General features: G+C 42.4%; 1 protein-coding gene across 1 annotated transcript in view; it reads right to left on the bottom strand.

The window, feature by feature from the left end:
* The window catches only part of TNS1 (tensin 1), a 251936-nt gene extending 251015 nt beyond the window's left edge, over nucleotides 1-921 (bottom strand). Inside the window, 1 exon segment of the mRNA XM_051983571.1 lies at nucleotides 66-921. Coding sequence (XP_051839531.1) covers nucleotides 66-327 — 262 coding nt within the window. The 5' untranslated portion in view covers nucleotides 328-921.
* Nucleotides 922-22896: the final 21975 nt, after the last annotated feature.

Here is a 22896-nt window from a genome sequence, read left to right as displayed (position 1 = left end):
AGGAGTCTGTCCCACCCAGGCCTGCCCCCTCATCCCAGCCCTCTGATGCCTAATGTCCCACTCACCTTTACAGACGCTCCCCTCTCGAGTGATCACCTGCCGACAGATGCCGCAGGGTTTCACCTTTTTGAAGGTCTTTACTTTGAAATTATGGGTCGTGGGAGCTTCCAAGTCTTCAGGCTGTAGGAAAAAAAGAGGCAGATTCTTAGCTCCAGGTCCTGGTAGGGATTGCAGCATGTGGGGGAAGGATGGAGGAAGCATCAGGGATAAAGGAACAAGAGTTGGGGCTGGGAGCAAGAGGAGGGAATGGTGGAAAGAGACCCCCATTATCCATTCCCCTAGCTGGCTCTTCTGGAACCAAACAGGCTCTCAGACCCAAAGCAGCAGAGAGTCACTGGATAGCGGGGAAGACTGAATTTACTTCCTGTCAGAGCACCTGGTTTTGACGGCTGGCTCAACTGCCTTTGTGACCTTGGAGCAGCCACTTAAATTTTCTCAGCCTCATTTTCCTCACTATAAAAACGAAGGGGTTGGACTCTCAGGTCCCTTCAATCTATAACCAGACCATTGGGTGTTAGCAGGCTTTGGAATAAGAACATGGCTTTTTATTTTTATTTTTATTTTTAAGGTGGAACAAAGTTTATTAATGATGGTATTTCTTACAAACACCTCCTGAAAGTTAAAAATAGTAGACAGTTTTACAATGAAACTACAATTATTTAATTTATGCTTTAGCATATTTAACATGTATTGGTCACCCTGCCATCTGGGGGAGAAGATGGGATGAAGGAGGGGAAAAATTGGAACAAAAGCTTTGGCAATTGTCGATGCTGTAAAATTACCCATTCATATAACTTGTAAATAAAAAACTATAATAAAAAAAGGGAGAGAAAATAAAAATAAATAAAACTGGAAAAAATGAAACTACAATTCATGTTTCTATAATGAAGCTTATAAAAATCCTGTGAGGTAGGTTGTAAAAGCATCATAATAATAACTAATTTTTATATTGTCCAATATATGCCAAACATTGTTCTAAGTGCTTTACAAATACTATCTCATTAGAACCTCAGAACACCTGGGAGATTGTTATTATAATAATCTCATTTTTAACCTATTTTATCCATTTCCATCCTAATTTTGCAGATAAGGAATCTGAAGCTTGCCCAGCATCACACAGCTATTAAGTGTACGAGGCCATGTTTGAACTCAGGTTTTCTTGGCTCCAGGCCTGGTTCTCCATCCACACTGTTGCATCTTCATTGGGCAGATGAGAAGCCTGAGACTCAGAAAACATAAGTGCCATCTCCATGTTTGTATATTGGGATCCAGGATTCAGATCCAGGTCTCTTAACTCCAAGTCCAGTATTTGTAAAGACCTTCCCTCAGTTTCCCCACAAGGGAAGAGGGAAAGTTGCCATTTAAAGAGAGGTTAGCTATCCCCACACAGACACCTAATTGATAAGAAGCATCAGGTGTAAAAAAAAATTAGCTCCTTTTACATAGGTTTTGTGGAATTTAGAGCTTAGAATAGACCTCGAAGTCATTTGGCCCCATTATTATACAAAAGCAAAGCCTAGAAAAATCACACAATCTAATACACCCCTTTTTATTTTTAATAACGGCTTTTAATTTTCAAAATACATGTAAAGATAGTTTTCAACATTCACCCTTACAAAACTTTTACACCCCTTTGTTTTATAAAAGCAAGGCCCAGAAAATTACCCAGAGCCAGAATTCAAGTCCAAAAATCCTTCAGATTCTAAATCCAATCTTCCTTCTACCAGAAGCCTGATCTAAAAATTCTGGCCCCTTTCCCCAAAGGAAATGGTGCTTTCTCCTGGGCTAAGAGCCTCAGGTCCAGGATTCCACAACCTCCCTTTGAAAAGTAATATGGTAAAAGGGAAAAAGAGCAACGGCCTTGGAAGCCTCAAATCCTGCTTCTGATTCCTGCTACCTGGGTGAGATGAGAAGCCAGTGGGATCCTTCTGCTCCCTTTCCTACATCTTCCTTGCTCCCCTCTGGTGAGGAGTTTCCTCCCCCTGGATTCACCAGTCATTTCGCAGACACGTCAGCAGGGGCCAGCACAGTCTACTATCCCAACACTTCTGGGGGCCAGCCCAGAGCTGACCCTCCTCCCCAACTCCACCACCCTTCCATACGGAGATTTTCCCAGCTGCTTCCAAGGATTCTTTTCCCCTAGATAGGTTCCACATCCCCTTTAAGCTTGCAGAGGCTTCTCTCAGTGGGTCACCCTCAGATGAAGGGGAAATCCCAGATGAAGGGGAAGGAAAGAAAGCTTCTCATGCCTTTGGGGGAAGAGGCGGAGTCCAGCACAGCTTCGACCCACCCCTGTGTCTCATAAATCCAGAGTGTCCTTAGGATTCATCTCCGAGATTGTCTTGGCCCAGAGACAGGATAAAATTGACTGAGTCACAGAGAGGGAGGAGGGAGGAGGAAGGAAGGGGAGGAGGGAAGAAGAGGAGCCAGAAAAGAGAGAAAGACAGAAAAAGAGAGAGAAGGGTAAAGAGAAGCAAACAAAGAAATGCTAATAAAAACAGAATCAAGGATAAATAGAAATAAGGATGGGGGAAAAGAAAGATACTGGAGACTATACGAATAAGAATAACACTTAAATACTTTTAACATGAGTAATGTCCCTTTACTCACATAAATCACAATCCACTTAAAAATTCATAGCAATCTACAAGAATTGGAGTATGATAATACTAAAGAAATTAATTAAAAATAAGGAAATAAAATTTAAAAATCAATTAAATATTAAATAATGCTGATAACAATAGCTAGCATTTTATTCTCATGGGGAGGGGAGAGGAAAAGAGAGAGAATCTGGAATTTTAAAATGTTAAAATTCTCTTTACATGTAATTGGAGAAAAATAAAATATTATTTAAAAAATAAAAACTAGTATTATGTATTAATTATGAATATCGAAATTATGAAAAAATGAATATGAAATATATGAATTATGAAAGTATTAAACTTTCAGATTTGCAAAAGGAATTACAAATATCTCATTTGATCTCATTAACCCTTGGAGAAAGGTGTTCTTATAACCATTTTACAGATGAGTAAAAAAATCCACCTCCCTGTAGATAGCAATATCTAGTTAACATAGTATTGTGAGATTTTCAAAGTGGTTTACATCTGTTATCACATTTAATCTTCACAACTCTGTGAGGTCAATGTTATTATTAACTCAGCCCAATCCCAATGCTACCTAAAGGGCTATCCTTGACCTCTCCAAACTCAGCGAGGCTGATCTCCAAACAAAAACATATTGTCCGTCCTTGTATCTTTCCAGCTTAATAGAACTTGCAAAATCCCATTCTACCCCAACAGCATCACCTTCAAGAACCCAGCATCATCTTCAAGGCATGACAGGACATTGGAGTAGTTTAGAGGAGGAATAATATATAATGATAATAACACATAAAGGGAGCTAGGTGGTACCTTGTGTACAGTGCCAGGCTTAGAGTCAGGAAGACTTTTTCTTCCTTAATTCCAATCTGACCTCAGACAGTTATTAGGATAGATGACCCTGGGCAGGTCATATAACTCTGTCTGCTTCAGTTTCTTCATCTGTAAAATAAGCTGAAGAAGGAAATGGCAAACCACTAAAGTATCTGTGCCAAGAAAACCCTGAATGGGGTCACTAAGAGTTTGAAATGACTGAACCACCACAAAAATAATACTGGAGGAGGAGGAGGAAAGCATCATGTGTAGAGAGGTACATAGTACCAGTACATAGGAAAACCTGAGTGGGAGTCCCACTTCCAACTTGAATTGTCTTTAAGATGTCAGTAATGGCTCAGTGCTCCCTGCAAACAAGCCTCTAATCCCATAGGTTCCAGACCAATTGCTGATTTGTACAACTAGAGGAAATTTCCTTCCTTCCTTCCTTCCAATGAAATCACAAGGTTACCCAAATATTTTTTCTTTTTTTTAATTATAGCTTTTTATTTACAAGATATATGCATGGGTAATTTTTCAGCATTGACAATTGCAAAACCTTTTGTTCCAACTTTTTCCCTCCTTCCTCCCACCCCTTCCCCCAGACGGCAGGTTAACCAATACATGTTAAATATGTTAAAGTATAAATTAAATACAATATATGTATACATATTCAAACCGTTATTTTGCTGTACAAAAAGAATTGGACTTTGAAATATTGTACAATTAGCCTGTGAAGGAAATCAAAAGTGCAGGCAGACAAAAATAGAGGGATTTGCCCAAATATTTATAAATATAAAATTTTTTTTAAAATTTTAATTGTTGATGTCCCTATTGCACCAGGCACCCACTGTCATAGTTTGTGCTCCCAACAATTCTGTAAAAGGTACACAAAGCCCAAATCTCCATTGCTCTCATCAGTTAGCCTTCATCAGGAGATCTTGGAATGGAATGAGTGGACTGGATTGAGGAAGAGGAACAAGGGTCTTCTGAATCCATTGCTCATCTGAAGTCACCTCCAAGCAAATCCACAAGGCCACCAAATTGTTATCATTATTTCCTTGGATTTGGGGGGGGGAAGTCAACTCTGGGTTTCTGGATCTTAAGTCCACTGGGCTCTCAGTGTTTTCTTCCTAACTCCCCTTAGGTTGATGACCATGACCTTGCCTTGCTCCCTTCTCCTTCCATCACTAGAACTGTCACATAAAGTGCATTCCAAAAGGGAGGCCCAAGCCAAAGTAAATAACCCAAGGACTGGCACAGGATGGGGGTGTCGGGCAGTGAGGGTGAAGGGAGAGAGAAAGATTCTGGAGCTTTAACAAGCTGGAGGAAGGCGTGCAGATGACCCAAGAAAGCCCTAGCCCTGATTCAGCCCTCTCCAAGGACTCTGGAGTCGTGGCCTTCCAGTCCACATGAGCTTGGGGAGATTCTGTCCAGTACTTTCCTCACCACCTCATCTCATCACCTTCCCCAGATCAGTCCATATGCAATGGTGCTTCCAGTCTCATGAAGACACATTCCCCGCAAACACCACAGCCCACAGGCCACATAACCACAAATCCACCAAATATTAAGGCTGGAAGAGACTAAAGCAAGGGGGCTTAAGCTTTAGCTGCACCGACCCCTTTAGCAGCCTAGTGAAGTTTTTGAACCTGTTCTCAGAACAATGTTTTTAAATGAACCTGGTTCATTTCCTTGCAAGCTGCATGACACAAGACAATGAACCTGATTTCTCATAACCTCAGTTTCCCCACAGGCAACATAGCAGTAATACTGCTTGCACTACCTCCTTCACAGGGTTCTTGGGTACAAAATGCTTTGTAAATTTTAAATCACCACCTAAATGTGAATTATTATTATTATTAATCTACTCCTAGGATGACTGGGCTAAAACTAAGGAGAACAGAGGGGAGAGGGGAAGAGGAGCCAACCACTGAACAGAGAAGAAAACAGAGACCAAAAATAAATATTAGTCCTCAGGCTGAACAACTACCTTTCTCTCTCTAAACCAGGGGTCCTCAAACTACGACCCGTGGGCCAGATGTGGCAGCTGAGGATGTTTATCCCCCTCACCCAGGGCTATGAAGTTTCTTTATTTAAAGGCCCACAAAACAAAGTTTTTGTTTTTATTATAGTCCAGCCCTCCAACAGTCTGAGGGACAGTGAACTGGCCCCCTATTTAAAAAGTTTGAGGACCCCTGCACCATCAGTTTAAGAAAGCCTTACCCAAGAGCAATGGGCTTTTAGCTCAGCTATGTCCAACCCAATTTCCCAAGGTTCTAAAACTTTCTTGTTCCTTTCCTAATTAACCAATCCCTAGGCCAAGGCCACATTCATGGGCTACATTGAACCTTGACCACATACAATCAGAATCAAGGGATAGACACATGAAGGAGAAAGTAAAACAGTTCTGAGAAGAGAGACTGGCTATAGAAGATTATAACTCAATTACAAGATACATCTTGATGAGTAGAGGGGTCCCTAGCCATAAATTTTTTTTGCTTTATACATTTTTTAATAAAAGGTTTTTATTGTTAAAAAAAATTCCATTAGCCAGGCCACATAGATTAAAAAAATATTGCACTCCCAACAAACAGTAAAGAAATCATTACTATTAAAAAGAAAATTGCATTCATGCTTTTAAAATTATTATATATTATATTATTTATTATTTATATATAATATATTGTTTATTATTTCTTTTTATTTACAAAATATATGCATGGGTAATTTTTCAACATTGACATTTGCAAAACCTTCTGTTCCAACTTTTCCCCTCATTTCCCCCATTCCCTCCCTTAAATGGCAGATAGTCCAGTACACATTAAATATGTTACGTATATATTAAATCCAATATATGTGAACATATTTATACAATTATCTTGCTCAGCCATAAGATTATATAATTTAGAACTCAAAGCTCATTTTAAAATGAAAACTGAGACCAGATATTATTGTTAAAAGTAATAATAACAGTTGATAATTACATAGTGTTTGAAATTTGCAAAGTGCTTAATATCCAGGAGGCAGTGAGGCAACATAATATAGTGAAAAGATTCCTGGATTTAGAGTCAAAAGACCTAAGTTCAAATTCCAGCACTACTCCATATCTATGAAGGCTTAGATAAATCACTTAACTCCTGTGTCAGTCTTTGAGTCTAAAATGAAGAGATTGGCAGAGATCTCACTGCTAGGTACATACTCTAAAGAAATGAGATAGAGAGATCTCTATTTGTGAAAGCATCTGGATGGCTAGGTGGATACAGCACTGGCCCAAGAGCCAGGAGAAATCTGAGTTCACATCCAGCCTCAGTCATTTAACATTTATTAGCTGTGTGATCCTGGGCAAGTCACTTAACCCCAATTGCTTTGCAAAGAAAAAAGAAAAGAAAAGAAAAGTATTTGTGGCAAGATTTTTTTATAACAAAGAACTAAAAACCAAGCAAATGTCCCTCATCTGGCAAAGGGATAAATACATTGTGATACATGAAGGTAATGGAATATTACTGCACCAAAGAAACTATGACCATGAAGGACATAAAAAATTAAGGGAAGACATGGAGGAAGTGGTGCAAAGAAAAATTAGCCAAACCAGGAAAACTATACAAATAATAACTACAATTTAAATAGAAAGAGCAACAACAATAACAGGCAGAAACTATAACTCTGGATGCTTTGTAATTATAATAACTAAGCTTGACCCTGAAACAAGATTTTTAAAAAGTGCAGCCCTCCCTTCTTTGTAGCTAGAGAGGATAAGGGGTGTGAGAACATGAAATACTGCAGACTCCATTAATATACTGGTTAATTTTACTGAATTGCCTTTTTTCTTTCTTTTTCATTCTTTATTACTGAGTCAGCTTTCTGGTTAGATGAGAGGAGAGAAATATATTTGGTAATGGAAGTAATGTAAGGGTGATGTACTATAATGCAAAGATAAAGGTAATAAAAGTGATGTAAAATTAAATTTTCTCAAATTTTAAATGAGAGAGTTGGACAAAATGACCTCTAGCTCGCTGACTCCATATTTTCATTTGATTCCCAGAACAATCCTGCAATTTAGTCAATAAACAATTTTTAGGTACCAGGCACTATACTAAATGTTGGGGATAGAAAGAAAAGTAAAATACTCTTTCTGCTTTTAAGAAACTCATAATCTCACCACAGAGACAAAATACAAATTATTATGGACAAAAAAACTATATATAGAATAAATTGGAAATAACTGATACAAAGAAGCCACTAGAATTAAGAGGGATGAGGAAAGGTTTCCTGCAAATGATGGAATTTTAGATGGGACTTGACGAAAGTAAATGTTATCGTTCCCATTTTACAAATATGGAAACTGAGGTACAGATTTCTCAAACTATTATGAAAGGTTTCCTAGCTCTTTGGAGAAATCTCCCCTCTCCTTCATCCCTGTCTCTCCCAGCCAAGCCTGCCTGCCAGATGTTTGTTCCCAGTGGTGAAGGCAGTGGTAATGTGGTTGAGGGTGGAGCCACACTGGGAGCCTAGGAAACAGTCTGTTGCTATGAAAAGATGAGAATTCTGTTCTTCTACATACCATCTCAATCCCATAAGGGGACATGGTAGGGGGTGATGGATGGGAAGCAATGTCACTCAGTCCTCAGGTCCCCTGCTGGCTGTTCCTCTGTCGAGTCATTCTTTTCCCTTCTGCTTCCTGTGGCTAAACATATACTGTTGAGCCCAGCCTGTATAACTGCAGACAGAGCCGTCCTGAGATCAAGGAGATCCCAGGAGGATGCCTCGAGAAAGTGAACTTCAATGTCTTGCCATCAGGCAGGGTGGTCTCCCCTTCTTCCCAGAAAAACATTTCCAGGAAAGGGGAAAGACCAGTTTCTCCCCATCGCCCCTAATAATAGTTCACCTTTTAAAGACATTTTAACCAAGCATTTTCCACAAAATACTCTGACATAAGCAATATATAGGATATTATCCTCATTTCACGGATATAAAAACTGGCCCTCAGAGACATAAAGTGACTTGACTAGAGTCACACAAGTAATCTCAGTGATGAACCAGATTTTTGACTCCAAGTGTCTTGGAGAATTTTAGAATCAAAGGATTTAAAAGTAAAAGCATTAAAATTCATCTAATTTAGGACTTGTTAAACTTTTTTTCTACTCCTGACTCTTTTTTTCACCCAAGAAATTTTTATACAACCCTAGGTGTATGAGTATATGAAATAAATATACAAATCAAACATTTACTGATAATAAATCAGTACTGAATTAAAGAATCCTGCTGGGATCTAGTCCAACTCTTTTTAAGGGGGGAAAATGAGACCCAGGAAAAGAAAGTGACTTTGCTTAAAATCAGTTTATCTTTGAGACTGGGTGTCCACTAAATAGGGATATCTAAAAAGAGATCTTTGCCCAGGTAAGAGTCAGGCCAGAGTGCTTTCCAATTCACATGTGATTTTTGTATCCATTGCCTTGTCTGGACCAGATATCTTCCTGTTCCCTGAGCTTGGCTACTTAACCGATTTGTTTAAAGAAATAAAGCCAATCCCCCTCTCTAGATCTCCGTTTTCCTCACAAGTGAAATAAAATGAGTTTTAAGAGCCCTTCCAGCTCTGCCATTCTACCACAGGATACAGCTCATCCATCCATCCCCTTCAGCCTTCTTCCTCCAAGTTAAAGAAATGAGGAGGGGAGGAAAAGGGAGTGCTAATCCTCAGAAAGAAATCGCACAGGGGATTAAAATAATTGGAAACATTTGGATTATAATTTTTAAATGATAATAATAATAATGGTTGGAGCATAAAGTGCTTTGCATACTTTATCTCATTTGGCACTGAACATAATGGAGCGTGTAATGCTTAAGATAAGGCGCTCGCAGGCTTTTTCTCCTTTTAAAGGAAAATAAAAGTTTCCTAAGAACCCTGCAACAGGAAAGTTTGATGTAAAACCGTCTGCTGCATCAAATCAATCCAGTTCCTGTACCCGGAGGACAAGGTTGAAAGGATGGGAAACCTCAAAGGCAAGAATACTGCCCATTCCTGCCTCTAGAGAGAGCTGCAGTTTTCACATGGAAAGGGGCTCCAGAGACTGTCCCATTCAAAAAGTGAGACTAGCAACTAATTTTCATGTGGTCTACAAAGTATCCGATTGATTGTAGGGCTTGTTTATTTTTTTTTCCCACAAGCTGAGGGGGAGAGGAGGATAGAGGTAAAATCTCTCTCTCTCTCTCTCTCTCTCTCTCTCTCTCTCTCTCTCTCTTTTCCCCTTTCAGCTTCTTATCCTAACAAGGGGCTTCCTGCATCTGTTTCATATCAAGTACATGAAGCTTTTTTTTTTTTTTTTCCTTTTTTTGCTTTAATGTTAAGGATTTCTTCTGTTATCACAGTCTTGCCATTTCTCCTAGGGCAGCAAGATCTCAGAGATGCATGATTCCTTAAAGCTCAGATCTATGCTTTGTAATAAAATCTTCAAACATTTCCTGGTAAATTCAATTAGCAAATTTCTAACTATTGCCCGAAGTACTCTCAGATTTGATACTGAAATCGTCTCTTTAAGAGCAAATCAAGTTATATCTAATTCCATGTTTTGTCTAAACTGCCAAAGTTTCTGATCAGATGCTAATAGAAATCCTGCGGATATTCCAAATTTCCCCAAATTCTCCTTGCACACACACTGAAAGGACCCACCCACTTTCTGCTTCTTTAGTTAACATCCCAAATCTGATAGACCAGACCACTTAGCAGAATATAAGCTCCCTGGGGACCAGGACTGCTTTTCATTTTATCTTTGGCACTCTGTAGGTGCTTAATACATTTTGATTGATTGATTGATTGATTGACTGCCAATGCCTAGCACAAGCATTTATCAAGCACCAATGTGTCAGACTACACTAAGTACTATACTATACTATAGCACTGGGTATACACTATCTAATTTAGCTGGACCATAGAATGAAAGAAAGGCATGAAGAGTAGTAAAATATAATAAGTCTGGTAAGGCAGATTGGAGCCAGGTGGGAAAGGACTTTAAACGTCGAGCAGAGGCACTTGAATTTGATCCCACAAATAATGGGGAACCAGTAAAGTTTATTGAGCAGTAGAATGACATAGTCAGATCTTCCCTTTAGGAATATCACTTTGACAGCTGTTTTTAATAAATGTTAATTGTATTGAATCAGAGGGGGGAAGGAAGAGGCAGCTAGAGGGTGTGCACTGGTCTATTATGGGAGACTAAAATGAGGGGAAATGTTGATCCCCTAAGAGTGGGCAGATCATGCTGCCACTAACAGTATAGTTTAAGCAAACACTCAGGAAAGAAAAATGTTAAGCCCCCTATACTATATTATACTATACTAAATCAGTAGGGGTGAGGAGGAACACTGAGGAAAAGAGAAGGAATTGAGAGTTGCTAAGGAGAGGGGTCAAACACAGGGGAATCAAAGAAAAAAACTGTGGTCCAGTAAAAGATGCTACTATGAGTTCTAGTCAGTGACAGGCTCAAGAAATCTGACTTTCTATCAATTTGCTTAAATTTCTTATCAACTTTATTGTCTGGACTTAAATCCCATCTTGAGACCTTCTCAATTAATTGGCTAGTCTCAGTTTTATAAGATAGGATGGAGTACTGGAACAAGTCCCTCAGCAATATGGGACAGCAGATTTAGGAGTTGATCATCCAACCCCATTTTACGGTCAAGGTTACTGAAGTTTAAAAAAGAAAATTGCTTAAGGTCACACAGGCAATGAGCTATGATTTCAGTCAGAATATGAAGACAGGTCCTCTATTTACAAATCCAGAAAATGACATCACACTAAACTCAGGGACTATCAGACCATATCTCTTCTTTTGCCAGTGATTCTTCTATCTTCAAACCCAACTGAGTTGGAGGGCCTAGAGAAAGGGAGGTGAAGGGGAAGGGCTGCTGCACAGTACCCTCAATCTAGTCCTCAGTTCAATGCTTAAGGGAGGGAAGAAAGAGAAGGGGGAAACAAGCATTAATTAAAAGCCTATTTTGTGACGGGTACAATTATTATGTCATTTGATCTTGCATCTACTGAGAGCAGAACATTATATATTAAAGGTCTAACTAATGCATTGTTGGTGAAGTTGTGAAATGACCCAACCATTCTGGAGAGCAATTTGGAACGATACCCAAAGGCTATCAAATCTGTGATCCAGCAGTGTCTCTAATATATCTGTAAACCAAAAAGATCATAAAAGAGGGAAAAGTACTACATGTGCAAAAATGTTTGTAGAGCCTTTTCTGTAGTGGCAAGGAACTAGAAATTAAATGGATACCCATCAGCTGGGAAATGGCTGAATAAGTTACGGTATATGCATGTAATAGAATATTATTGTTCTATAAGAAATGACAAGCAGACTGATTTCAGAAAAGTCTGGAAAGACTTGCATGAACATACTAAGTAAAGTAAGCAGAATCGAGAAAATATTGTACCTAGTAATAGTAAGATTATGTGATCAACTGTGATGGGCTTGGATGTTTTCAACAATGAAACAATGAGGTGATTCAAGGCAATTCCAATAGACTTGGGATGGAAAGCGCCATCTGCTCTCAGAGAGAGAATCATAGAGACAGAATGTGGATCAAAGAGAGAAGACAGAGACAGAAAGAGAAGAAGAAAAAGAAGAGAGGGAGGGAAAGAAGGAGGCAAGAAGAGAGAGAGAGAGAGAGAGAGAGAGAGAGAGAGAGAGAGAGAGAGAGAAGAAAGGAAGGAAAGTATTTTCATCTTTGTTGTTATTTGCTTGGGGTTTTTTTTTTCATTCTCATGTTTTTCCCCCTTTTGGTCTGATTTTTCCTGCACAGATGATGAATATGAAAATATGTTTAGAAGAATTGCACATGTTTAACCTATATCAGATTGCTTGCTGTCTTGGGGAGGGGAAGGGGGAAAGAAGGAGAACAATTTGGAACAAAAGGTTTTGCAAATGTGAATGTTGAAAACTATCTTTGCATGTACTTGAAAAAATAAAATACTCTTTAAAAAAATTTTAAAGGTCTAGTTCTTTCTTCTTTCTTTCCTTCTTTCCTTTCTCTTTTTTTCTCTCTCTCCTTTCTTTGCCTCTCTCTCTTTATCTCCCTCTCATATATACACACATACAAACATGATATAAAATGCTATGTGAGAAAAGGAAATCAAAAAAAGCTTCTTGTAGCAGTTGAGATGGATTTTAAAGGATAAAAAGAAATGACCATTCCAGATTTAGGAAACAAGATAGGCAAAAGCTTAGGGATGAGGAAAGCATAGGATGCCTGTGGGGAATAGTGAAAAGTCCATCCAGTTTACCTGGAGCATGGAATACATTGAAAGAGAGTCACATTAGATAAGACTGAAAAGGTAGAGTATCTTTCTTGCTTATAAAAGACTTTGAATGCCAGGAAAAAGTTTAATCTTTATTCTATGCAAAGGTTTTGAGGAGAGGAGTGTGACATAACCAGATCAGTGCAAAAGAGAGATGGCTTTGACAGTATTTTGAGGGATGGATTGAAGGAAAGAGATAGAAGAGCAGAGAAGTACTGTGTAGAAAGAAATCCAGTTCTGGTTCAGAAGATCTGAAAGAAAGAGAAGAGAAAAGAGAAAGGAGAGAGATAGAAAACGATAAAGCAAAGAGAGAGAGATGGAGAGAAAGAGAGGGGGAGAGAAGAGGGAGGGAAGGAGGAAGAAAGAGAGACAGACAGAGAGAGGGGGAGGAGGAGGAGAAAGAGAAGGAGGAGGAAGAAGATGAGGAGGAGGAGGAAGAAGATTAGGAAGAGGAGGAAGAAGAGGAGGAAGAGGAGAAAAAGAAGAAAGGAAGGGAGAGAAGGGGGAAGGGAGGGAGAGAGAGAAGAAAAAAGAAAGGAAAGAAAGAAAATCCCATCTTTGACATTTAAACCTATGTGACCCTGGACAAGTAACAAGTAAAATACAGAGGCTGTAATCAACTCTCAGGGAAATGCTTTTTAAGGAGGCACCGTTCTGGGCAGTGGAAAAAGCCCTGGCTCTGTCTGGCCTCATAGAACACAGGGTCAAATACCGATTCTGCTATTTATTATTTCTGTGACCTTGGTCAAGTAACTTCATTTTGGCCTCAGTTCCTTCCTCTTTAAAATGAAAATGCTGGACTAGCTGACCTCTAAGGTGTAAAATAAATTATTCAGTTATAATACATCTAACGTGGTCCCAGGGAGTCTAACAGGAGCCAATTAGGAAGAATTCTCACTATTCTGATTACATTTTCTAGTTCTCTTGAGTAGATTAAAAGTGATTTTTTAAAAGCCCAGCAGCTAAGTGGCAAAGAGGATAGAGAGCTAAATCCTCAGCCTGGAAGACTTGAGTATAAATTTGACCTCAGCCCTTTAGTAGCTGTGCAACCTTTGGGAGAGCCACTGAAATTTCTCTCAGCCTCAGTTTCCTCATCTGTAAAAAGGAGTTAAGAGCTGTTGTGAAGATAAAATTAGATAAATTTCAGAGGAGCCATGAACATTTAACATTTTGTTAACTGCTTCAATGGAATAGCTTTCCTTTGTTAAACCTTTTAAAATGTATTATCAGTTCTATTGTTGATATTATTCCTTCATGAGATTAAAGGGTTATGAATGTGTCATGCTGTGTATGCTTTCAATGAAGGGAACTAGCTTAAATTTCTTTGTGACACGGGAAAGCCCACTGGATATAGGGGATAGGGGAGAAGGAACTATCTAGATCTAAAAACAAAAGGCATCAATGAGATGTTTAAAAATAAACTAAAATGAGGAGGCTGGAGTAGTTGATTTCTGAGGTCTCTTTCAGATCTGATTTCAAATTTGGAATCTATGATCCTCAAAGAAAATATTGCAGTGAACAGTCTGGAGTAGTGGTTCTCAAACTTTTATTCTCAGCATCTTTATACTATTAAAAATTACTAAGGATCTGTTCAAAGAGTTTTTGTTTATGTGGGTTACATTTATATATTCAATATACTTATGTGTATTATATATGAAACATTTATATATCATATACATGTTATACATGTAATATATAATATTACCATACTAGAAATAAAAACTAATTTTGAATTTGTATTCCCTCTGAAAAGGTTTCAGAGACTTCCAGGATCCTCCGGACAATACGTTGAGAACCACTAGTCTAGAGAAATGGGTAAGAAAAAAGGTCCTGCCCTAGAATGGTAACAAAATGGATTGGGTATGAGAAATGATGTCAGCAAGGCTTGATAAATATATGAGAGGTAAGGAAGAACAAAGAGCTAAAGATGACTCCAACGTCGAGAACATGGGAGACTAGGTGATACCACATAAAGTAAACAAGCATTTATTAGGCTACTAGATGCCAGGTGGTGACAAAATGAAATAGTGCCTCCCTAGGAGGAACTTTTAGATTGTATAGAGAGAAACAATGAAGCTAGAAAGAAGGGGAAAGATTTGGGACATGCTCAGTTTGTGATGGGTTGAGTTTGAGGAAGGAGATTTAATATCCAGATAGAAAAATGAGTGTCGAAATGTGAAATTTGTTGATTAGTTTTGCTAAAAAAATTTTTTTTGCTATTTTTTAAATTAATGGTTTTTTTTATAAAATTACTTCCTAGAAGGGACTAAAGAAAGGGATAAAAGGGGAAATTTAGACAATATGAAATCAAAAAAATAGCAATAAGGAAAATATTTTTGAAAAATATATTTTGAAAAAAAGATTTTATTTTTAAGGAAATTTCTATTCCTTTGGGGGTTATTTATGCATCTAACAAAACAAATTTAAAAGAAAAAATAGTGAGGTTCTGTCTAAAGGAAAGAGATGTTAAAGACCAGGCTTGAGAAGCTCTGAGTTTCTGGGACAGGGCTGGAGGAGATGAAATCCCAGACTCTGACATCTTAATTTGGGACTAGATGGGATATAAAGTCTTGCCAGATCCTCCCAAAGTCATTTCATTCATCCCTCTGCCCCTTGGCAGAATAGGCTGCTCCAGTTGTTCTTCCACATGGAGAGGTGGGGGGCAGGTGGGGAGGGGGAAAGAGTCTTTCCTATTTTTTCAAAGGCTTCCAAGAAAAGAGAGTGCACAGGAAGTCTAACCTCCATCCCTTCTATTACAAAAGTGCCAACCCCTTTTCCTCATGTTTCAGCTTTGGTGGAGATGAAAACCAGCTGCTCACCAGCCTCTGTGTAGCAGTACCCCAGAGATTTGAAGCCTGTTAATCAGTTCTTATCCCCCAGGCCTCCCACTCCACCCCCTCCAACCTCCCCCTCTCCAATTTTTTCTTCCCCAACCCTACAAAGCCCACTGATTTTTATCCCTAGCAGCATCTCTTCTGTGGGTTAAAAACCCCTAGAATCATAGAATTTCATCTCCCCTACCACCCATTTCCAAGTTTGTGACTTTAAGTTCGATTTTCCTCCCCATCCCAACCTCAAAACAAGATGGTCTCTTCCAAACCCCCCCAATTCAGACAGAGGGGATTCCTTTTCTTTGAACCCCCATCCCCCAGGCCCCACCCCTATGAACAAGGTAGGATATCCTGGCCCTCCCAGCAGAGGCATCTGAACATCTGGACACCAGAACTCCAAAACTCCTATCTCTCTCTCTCTTTCTCAGACTCTAAAGTTAACCCCTGCTTAAGGTTATTCCCCACTAGTTCTCTCACCTCCCTGACCTTTCCTAAATTCTGGGCTTTTTCTCAGCCAACTCACAGAGAGAAGGGGGTGGGAATGTGTCCAAAGACCCTTCTGTGGGGGTCTCTCTGCAGTGTGGCCATAAAGTGAGGAATCTCTCTTCCTCTCTGCTCTCCCCTATCCATCTACCGTATCCCCCATTCCATCACCATCACATTTTCTGAAACAGACTTCCCCAACCCCAATATGCACTCCCAGAAATCTCTACCCAGGAACGATGGGAATTAGTTTGACCATGTGGACTACAGAACTTGTTCCAGTTACTTTGCACATACCCATAATGGAGAGAGAGAGAGAGAGAGAGAGAGAGAGAGAGAGAGAGAGAGAGAGAGAGAGAGAGAGAAAGAGAGAGAGAGAGAAAGAGAGACAAAAAGAGAGACAGAGAGACAAAAAGAGAGACAGAGAGACAGAGACAGAGACAGAGAGAGACGCAGAGAAAGAGAGAGAGAGAGACAAAAAGAGAGACAGAGAGACAGAGACAGACAGAGAGTTGGTGTAGGATAGAACTACTAGTAGTAGAGGATACTTAGGCAGAATCCCCAAGGAGGAAGGAAACCCTGGAGGTCATGGCTAAGAGGGGGTCTATGATGGAATTCAGACCTGATTTTACTCTGATTTTTCAAGACAATGCTTGACACCTTCTCCACTCTGCCCACCTCATATCCCTCCATATGCACTCACTCCCGCAGCCCTCAATGCATCCACAGAAAGCTAGGCAGTTACTGGAGATGAAAACTAGGCACTGGAGCTTAAAGGGGACTTTAAAACACCCCAACAGAGCAAGGGTACAGAGGGGTGAGGGAATATCTCTTCCCTACCATCACTCTAGGATACCTTGTAGCCTCTGCCTAGAGAAAAGAGAAGGGAGGAATAGTTCTAACTGTGGGTATGGAGAGGGGAGGGATTGGGAGAGGTTGTAGCCTCTGCCCAGGGAAAAAGGAAGAGGGGATAGTTCTGGCTGTGGGTATGGAGAAGGGAGGGGAGGGATGAGGGGCTTGTAGCCCCTGCCTAGGGAAAAGAGAAGGGAGGAATAGTTCTAACTGTGGGTATGAAGAAGGGAGGGATTGGGGGGAGTTGTAGCCTTTGCCCAGGGAAAAAGGAAGGGGGATAGTTCTGTCTGTGGGTATGGAAAGGAGAGGGGAGAGGTTGGAAGTGTTGTAGCCTCTGACTAGGGAAAAGGGAAGGGGAGAATGGTTCTAGTTGTGGATATGGAGAGGGGAGGGGAGGGGAGGGGAGGGGTTGGGAAATATAGCCTCTGCCTAGGGAAAAGGGAAGGGCATGGGGGACAGTTCTGGCTATGGGCGGTGGGGGGTGGAGCAGGGTTCGAAGAAAGTCCTATATATTGACCAAAAGTACAAGTCAACAAGTATATAACTCAGGTAAGGTGTGTGGAGGATTCTTCTCCTAGAACTTTCTGCAACCGATTTAGATATTGAACAGAGGGAGAAAGCCATTCCCCAGCCCCACACAGAGCACCAACGCTGACCAGGTTCCCTTATCGCCCCGGGGACCAGGTAGCCCGCCTAAGAAATCAGGCGAGGGCAGAGAATGACCCCCCAAGCTGAGAAAAGCCGACCTACCCAGAGCATACAAGACAGACAGATCCACGTCATCTTCTCGCCGAGTCCAGTCTCTTGGTCCCACCCCGGAGCCTGAAGACATGCCCTTCCTGAGACTACTGCTCGGGCCGGGCTGACCAGGGCAGACGGGCGTAGAACGGAGCTCTCGGTCGCCCAGTCCTCCGCCTCTCTCACTGAGACAGCATCTGTCTGGCGGAGCTCGCTGCCTGCCTCTCTCCTCCTTCCCTCCCTCCGGCAGCCAGCCCTCCCCTTCTCCCTCCCCTTCCCTCCCCTCCCTCCCTCCCGCCTTGTCCCTGCCTTTCTCTGTCCTTTCCAGCTCCTCTGCTGGAATTTCAGGTCCCGCTGCCTGAAAAGTGGAGAGAGAAGGGGTCTGGCCGAAAAGCTTCTTTCGCTCGTCCCCAGTTGAACCTCCCCCCAAATACACACAGAGAGATCTGCACCCCCTCCCTCCCCACTTGTGCTTTCCCATTTTGGCGGCTATGCTGGTTCCCTAGAAACTTAAGAACTTCGGGGCTCCCTAGTGGAGTGAGAGTAGGGAAAGATGGGGGTCAAGCTGCTTCGTTCCCCTTCCGCCTGGCAGAGAAGGAATAGCACATTGATATTGTGAGAAGAAATTGAAAAACTGTTCCTCCTTAACAGGACGGTTCCCCACCTCCTCCCACACGCCGACAGCTTTGTGAATTGCCCAAGTGGGTTTGCACACTCACTCTCACACACACACTCACTCACACACACACACACACTCTCACTCACACACACACACACACACACACACTCTCACACTCACACACACACACTCTCACACACACACACACACACACACACACTCAGGACCAACTGACAGTCCACCCTCCTAGAGAGCCCAGAACAAGTCTGAGCTCAGAGAGAAGTGAATGCCAGACCCGGGTCAGCATGGTGAGTGACCCTCCCATCGCTTGCACTCCCCCCCTCCCACTCATCCCCATACATTCCAATCTGCGGACTTTCCCCCAGTATTTTCTTTCTTTCCTTCTTTCCTCTAAACATCTGTCCCAGCCCTTCCCTTCCTGAAGGGAGCCCCGCTTCAGTCTCCCGCGAGAGTCTGTTTTTCTTTACTCTTCCCTGGGCCAACATTTGGTTTGCATTTCCCCTCTTCCTCCTTCTCTCCCTCCTTCACCCCCCACCAATTCTTCTCCTCTTCAGGTCTCTCCTTCCCTCATTTCCTCTCTCCCCCTGAGATTCCCCAGTGCCATCAGCTCCAAATTATTTCTTCTCAGTAGCCTCTGGCCACTTGTATCCCCCAGTATTCTTCCCAGCCCTTATCGCTAACCTCTCCCAATACCCCCCCCAGTCTTTGACCCCTTCCCTCAAGCATCCCTCCCATTCTTGCTCTTCCCCTAGTGCCCTCCTAAATCTCAGCTCCCTTCCCATCCCTGCCACATCCCCAGTTTTAAGACATCAATATCCAGGGATATGACTGATGGGGGAGGGGGAGGGGGTACAGAATCCAGACTCCCTGCAGGACTGCATGGCAATCCAGCAAAACTGAGCAACATCATCCATCCCCACCCCCCCACCTTGCCCTCTTTGTCTCCTTTCCTCATCCCCTTCCAAAATAAAAAATAAAAAGATCCTTCCAAGTTTTTAACAAGGCTGGAAGCAAGGGTGGGTGGGGAGTGTGAGTCACCCACCCAGTTCCAAGGAGAAGTCCCTGAGCATGAGGAGGCTCTGAGGCACAAGCCCACACCCTTCACACACACACACACACACACACACACACACTCACACACGTGCCAGACACGGAGACCCAAACACACTTGGCCAGATGCCCAATGCTCTGGCAGGCGTGTGACCGTATGCAGATGGCCGCCGTCCATGGGACCAAGCTCTCTGACACCCACATGAGCTCTCGCGTCACTGCCTTTCTTTCTATCGAGTTACACACTGGGATTCTAAGGTCTGGATCATCCCCTCGACAGGCCACATCCTCCCTCAGCCTTGGCTGAGCCAGGTGTGCTGGCTCCCGGTACGCAGCCTGGCCAGTTTGTCCAGCCAAGGAAACTCTGAAGTGTGAGGGGAACACTTTTCCACACAGACAGAAAAAGAGCAGAGGAAAGGAAGAGGGATCAGGCACTGGGAGGCCAGAATGGCTGTTAGAGGAGCTAAATTCTAACCTCAGTGATTGAACAGGTCACCCCCCCCCATGAACCTCTATTTCCACATCTGTAAAATGGGACACCTAGTGATCTGTGGGGAGGTTCTGGTTCTGTAATTCTGTGACTCTTGGGCTCTAGAAGCAATGCATGGGACAAGAATCCCAAGCCTGGCCACTGGCCCCGGGCGGAAGCTTCAGCATGATGGAGTCTGCACTCCCATGCAGGAGGTGAGGACAGGGGGAGTCCCAAACCCTTCCTCAGAGCTGTTGTTTGACAGCAGGATGAGCAGGGAGCTGGCAGCCACCCAAAGGGTTTCCCCCGTCCCACCACCACCAGATTGCAGTTCCAGATCCTAGTCTCTCCCCCAATCCCATGCCCAGGGTCTGCACAAAAATATGGGGGGTAGGGACTGATGGCTGAGCCAGCACTGCAGCTGTACACACTGCAAGCTTCTCTTCTCTGACTGGCGAGGTAATTGCCTCCCCACCGAGCACTCAGAGCTGCCCCTCTTCCCCTCTCCCGTTAGAGGCTGGAGGGAGGGGGATGCTGGGGAATAAGCCAGGGACATATTAAGGGTGAACCTGCATGCCCACCCCCAGCAGAAGACTCCAGTGCTGTTAGCCTCCCTCCCGCCAGCTTGTCCCCCAGCAGCCAACCTGCACGCAGCCCCCGTCCATCCCGAGCCCAGCAGTCACGGCTTGCGTCACAGGCCCTTTGCTTCTCTCTCTATCTCTGGATTTCTGAGAAATCACCATTGAGCTTCCCAGAAGTGTTGGGGAAAAACAGACAGACAAAAGACAGTATCTCTGTGACACCTTCCCCAGCTCTGCTTCCTAAATCCAGGCAGTTTCTTTCCCAAGTCGCTACTCCACTCCCAGGCTGCTAACATTAGAACTTATAATGAATGATAAATGAAGAAGTCTAAGACTGAAATAAATCTTAAGAGGGGAAAGAAAGAGAAAGGGAGGGAGGGAGGGAGGGAGGGAGGCAGGGAGGAAGGAAGGAAAGAAGGAAGGAAGGAAGAAAGAAAGAAAGGAAGGAAGGAAGGAAGGAAGGAAGGAAGGAAGGAAGAAAGGAAGGAGGAAGGAAGGAGGGAGGAAAGAAGGGAGGGAAGGAAAGATGAAGAGAGGGATGAAGGGAGGAGGGAGGAGGGAGGGAGGGAAAAAGGGAAGGAGGGAGGGAGAGAGGGAGGAAGGAAGGAAGAAAGGAAGGAAGGAAGGAAGGAAGAAGGAAGGAAGGAAGGAAGGAAGGAAGGAAGGAGGAGGAAGGGAGAGAGGGAGAGAGGGAAGGAGGGAGGGAGGAAGGAGGGAAGGATGATGGGAGGAGGGAGGGAGGGAGGGAGAGAGGGAGGGAGGAAGGAAGGAGGGAGGGAGGAAGGAAGGAAGGAAGAAAGGGAGGGAAGGAGGAGGGAGGGAGAAGGAAGAGAAGAAAGGAAAGAGGGAGGGAGGGAGGAGGAAGGGAGACAGAAAGGGAAGGAGGAAAGAAGGAAGAGAGGGAGGGAGGAAGGAAGAAGGAAGGGAGGGAGGAAGGGAGGGAGGAAGGAAGGGAGGAAGGAAGGGAAGAAGGAAAAAAGGGAGGGAGGAAGGCATGATACATTACATTCATGAAGATTTTTTTGAGTCCCCAAAGATAAGTGTCTTTTCGCCTAAAAAAATTTGTATTTAATTCCTTATATGTCTTAATACTTATTCTTTTTACATTTATTGAGTATTTACAAAGACATAAGCTTGTATTTTCCATTTACATCTTAAGATCTTTGAAAATAGAAGGGAAAAAAGGTCACTTTATCCAGGACCCTGCTTCCTAAAGCTACCAGCCATCTTCCTTCCCCACAAAGTAGAAGCTTATCTTCCCAATGCCAAAAGATTTTCCAAGGAAGTAATTATAATAAGAATCGCCCATGTTTATGTAGCACTTTAAGGCTTACAACATCTCCGTGAGGTAGAAAACTGGGTTATTATTTTTATTTTTTAGTCATTTTGTTAGTTGTATCAAACTCATTGAGGGTTTTCTTGGCAAAAATACTGGAGTAGTCTTCTATTTCCTTCCCCAGCTCATTTTACAGTTGAGGAAACTGAGGCAAACATGGTCAAGTGACTTGCCCAGGGTCACAACAATACTAAGTGTCTGGGGTCACATTTGAACTCAGGAGGATGAGTCTCCCTAATTCCCTGGCCAGTGTGCTAGCCACTGAGCAATCTAGCTGCCAACAAATAGAATCATCTTCCTTTCCCAGAGAAGGAAATTGAGGAACAGAGAGGTTAAGTGCCTTACCCACAATTACACAGCTAGGAAATATCAAAATTAGTACTTTGCCTCCAGGCAACGAATCAAGTACACTCTTCACTATGACAAGCTACTCTGCAGATGTTTTATATCCCTTCCATGTCAGGAAATTCTTCCTGGTGCCTAATAATCAACTCTCCTGCTATATTCTAAGCCCTAGAAATCTCAGGAATCTCTGAACATATGTAATCATTACACATCAAACATTTCCTAGACTCTTCCTCTTCCCTTCCACAGCTGCACCCCAACCTACATTGGGCCACCTGGCTGATCCCCTACTCCAATGCCCTACTCTAACTGGATGGAACTCCTCCTACATGGTCCCTGATGGGGGTCTAAGGCAACCCCACTTTGCAGCTCTTGGCCACATGCTACACAAAATACTTTCCCGGCACTAAATCCTGACTATCCATCCTTCTTCCTTCCAAGTCCAACCCCAAGCCCTTCCATGAAGGCTTTCTGGACTCTTCCCATTCATGCTGATGTGTTCTTTTCAGAACTCATCGACTCATTATATTGATCATTCACTTGAGACATCACACACATACGGTCTCGTGTCAAATGTATTAGCTTTCTTGCCCTGAAATGGGAAGAACCAGAACATTATACACAGTAACCGCAACATTGTGTGATGATCGTATGATAAGCTTAGCTCTTCTCAATAAAGCCGTGATCCAAGACACTTCCCAAAGACTCATGATGGAAAATGCCATTCACATTCAGATTCACCGTTCGGTGAATCTCTGAACGCAGGTTGGAGCATACTATTTTCACTTTTTGAA

This window comes from Antechinus flavipes, chromosome 3, assembly GCF_016432865.1.
Source record: "Antechinus flavipes isolate AdamAnt ecotype Samford, QLD, Australia chromosome 3, AdamAnt_v2, whole genome shotgun sequence".
Taxonomy (NCBI): Eukaryota; Metazoa; Chordata; class Mammalia; order Dasyuromorphia; family Dasyuridae; genus Antechinus; species Antechinus flavipes.
This window is presented reverse-complemented; position numbering and strand designations above follow the sequence as displayed.